This window comes from Rhagoletis zephyria, unplaced genomic scaffold (assembly GCF_001687245.7).
Source record: "Rhagoletis zephyria isolate East Lansing unplaced genomic scaffold, Rhagoletis_zephyria_1.1 Rzeph_scaffold_08262, whole genome shotgun sequence".
NCBI classification, from domain to species: domain Eukaryota; kingdom Metazoa; phylum Arthropoda; class Insecta; order Diptera; family Tephritidae; genus Rhagoletis; species Rhagoletis zephyria.
In genome coordinates, this window is record NW_016165342.1 from 14,076 (window position 1) to 17,521 (window position 3,446).

Genomic DNA, 3,446 nt, shown 5'->3' on the forward strand with positions numbered 1-3,446 from the left:
CCAATCGCGACCAGAACAATGCAGCCATTAATACGGACGTAGTTAACGCTGGCTCGCACGTGGAGGCAACTTTTGCGATTCCTAAAATTAACCCACCGAGTATGGCTGATACTCACATTGAATCCTATTTCATGTCACTAGAGTTCTGGTTTGCGGCATCAGGGATTATAGCTGACTCAAAAAAATACAACATAGTAATGGCGCAAGTACCACCTGCTAAATTGTCAGAGCTGCAAAGCATTATTAGTGAATTACCGACACAAAATAAGTATGAATATGTTAAGGAGAAACTTATTAAGCATTTTGCAGAAAGTCAGCAGCGCCGCTTGCAAAAAGTCATCTCCGAGATGCCACTCGGCGACTTAAAGCCTAGCCAATTGTTCAGCAATATGAAACGAGTTGCTGGACAATCCTTAAGTGAAAATAGTTTAATAGATCTCTGGACAGCTCGACTCCCTGCCCAGGCACGAGCTGCAATCATAACGTCAGAGCAAAAAATACTAAGAAAAGTAAAAATCGCTGATGATATAGTGGAATCGCTCAACCTCGGCGATACATTTTATCCGGATTCCAACGTTTGAGCACTAACTAGTGAAAGAAACAACAGCGAAACCGTATCGGCACTAGAAACCTTACAGAAGGAAATCGCGCAATTATCTCAAAGACTGAATCACTATACAGCCGACCGTGAATCACCACGAAACCGCGGCCGAAAACGTCCGCGTGAATCCGTCCGTTCAAACATGGGTGGAGAGATGTGCTGGTACCATCTTACCTTTGGTAAGGACGCTCGAAGCTGTCGAAAACCTTGCTGTTTTGCACAGGCTCCCAACAAGCAATGACACACGCAGCACGTTGAAGCTGCTACTAAAATCCGCAAGTACGCAAAAACGGCTTCAATCAACCGCCTCAAAATCGCGGACACTCGCAACAATACTAAATTTTTAATCGACACCGGAGCTGACGTTTCGGTAATACCGAAATCTTTCAAGTTCTCAACCATTAATCCGACCAGAATGCAACTTTTTTGCTGCTAATGGAACAAGCATAAAAGTACACGGCGAAACAATGCTTACGCTCAACCTGGGCCTACGGCGACAATTCTCGTGGAAGTTCCTCATAGCTGACGTAAACACTTGCATATTGGTTGCTGATTTCATAAAGCATTTTGGTCTATTAATTGACATCAAACGCAAACGACTCATAGACAATTCAACAAGTATTTACGCAAATTGCACCTGAAAAGCTACAAGCGGCAAGAAAGGAAATAGATGAACTCCTACGTTTGGGTATATGCCGACCGTCATCGAGTTGTTGGGCTAGTCCAATACATTTGGTTCCGAAAGCAAATGGGAAATGGAGGCTTTGTGGAGACTACCGCGCTCTAAACGCTGTCACTGTCCCAGACAGATACCCACTTCCCTTTCTACAAGACTTTACTTCTATTCTCTACGGTAAATCAGTTTTTTCAAAGATCGACCTACAGAGAGCGTTCCATCAGGTCGCCGTACACCCAGATGATATTCAGAAGACAGCAGTAACGACACTTTTTGGACTTTTTGAATTTCCTTTCATGACTTTCGGCTTACGAAATGCGGCTCAAACATTTCAACGCTTAATTCACCAGGTTGTCCGTGGCCTCGACTTCGTATTCGCCTATGTAGACGATATCTGCATTTGATCTCGCGACGTAGATGAGCATAATCAACACTTACGAATATTGTTCGATAGGCTACGTGCAAACAACCTCAAAATTAATGTTCCGAAATGCGAATTCGCGAAAAGTAAATTAACTTTTCTCGGCCATGAGATTACAAAAAATGGAATTCATCCAATTAAAGAGCGTGTGGCAGCAATCGAAACATTCAAATTGCCGAATACGGTGAAAGAGTTGAAAAGATTTTTGGCGATGATAAATTTTTATCGAAGATTCATCCCAAAAGCAATCGATGCACAAAGGCATCTGTTCGCACTTACGCCGGGAAATAAAAAGAACGATAATTCAAAGATCGAGTGGAATCCCAAAGCCATAAAAGCATTCGAGGAATGTAAACGCCAATTAGTTCACGCATCAGGCTTAGCACATCCGCAAAAGGATGCTGAATTATCTCTTTGGGTAGACGCGTCTGATTTCGCTGCCGGCGCAGTCCTGCATCAAATTGTCAACGGGGAAATTCAACTCCTCGGGTACTTTTCGCGAAAATTCGACAATGCTCAAGTACGGTATAGTACGTATGACCGCGAGTTAACTGCGATTTACATGGCTGTGCAGCATTTTAAATATATCTTAGAGGGTAGGGAGTGTCACATATACACTGACCATAAGCCCCTAACTTTCGCATTTCATCAAAAACTGGAGAAGGCCTCAAATCGTCAAGCTCGTCAATTAGATGCCATTGGACAAATTACCACCGACATTAGGCATGTCGACGGTCAGTCCAATGTTACGGATGACCTATTGTCACGCATCGGATCAATTCAATTGTCGCCGACTGTTGACTTCAACGCCTTAGCCAACGACCAAAGAAGCGATGAAGAAGCGGAGCGTTTCATGTGGCCGTTCATGCAAAGATTGCCGGCACACTCGTTCGCCATTGCAGCCTTACACATTCCCTGATAAACGCTTTACGCATATAAATATTGACCTCGTCGGGCCCTTTCCGCCGTGTAAAGGACAGAGATACTGTCTCACTATTATTGACAGGTTCACGCGATGGCCAGAAGCCATTCCGATCCCAGATATGACAGCACCAACAATTGTAGATGCCTTGGTTTCCCATTGGATCGCACGATTCGGCGTTCCTACTTATATCACCTCAGACAGAGGTTCTCAATTTTTGAGCACCATCTTCACTGAGTTAACCCGCGTCTTAGGTATTGATCACCTGAGAACAACCTCGTATCATCCACAGTCCAACGGACTCATAGAGCGTTGGCACCGTACATTGAAAGCAGCCATCCTGTGCAAAGACACTGGCCATTGGGTCGATCACTTACCAATCATACTGCTTGGACTGCGAACAGTTTATAAAACTGATCTGCAAGCAACAGCCTCAGAACTAGTTTACGGAACGACTCTTCGGTTACCAGCAGAATTTTTTGGTGAGAATAGAGATTTGCGCACGGAGACTGAGGTAGTGAATCAATTACGAGAAGCTATGAAGAATATACGTCCTCAACCCACCACTTGGCACTCGAATAAGAGCGTATTTGTTCCTCAAGAACTCACCAAATGTACACATGTTTTCGTTCGAAATGACTCAATAAAACCGTCGCTGAGCAAACCATATGATGGCCCGTACCGCATCTTGAATAGAAACCCTAAATTTTATGAAATCCTTTTGGATGGGAGGAAGACCAACGTGTCGATCGATCGTTTAAAACCAGCCTATACTATTAGCAGTAACCAAGACGCCGAAACTTATGGCACACCTCAACCGGTACCG

General features: G+C 44.1%; 1 protein-coding gene across 1 annotated transcript in view; it reads left to right on the forward strand.

Annotated features, from left to right (window-relative positions):
* LOC108374909 (uncharacterized) overlaps positions 1-1,224 on the forward strand; it is a 3,589-nt gene extending 2,365 nt beyond the window's left edge. The window contains exon 2 of the mRNA XM_017630954.1: positions 557-1,224. Within this exon, the coding sequence (XP_017486443.1) occupies positions 557-581 (25 nt within the window). The 3' untranslated portion in view covers positions 582-1,224. The remainder of the gene's footprint in view (positions 1-556) is intronic.
* Positions 1,225-3,446: the final 2,222 nt, after the last annotated feature.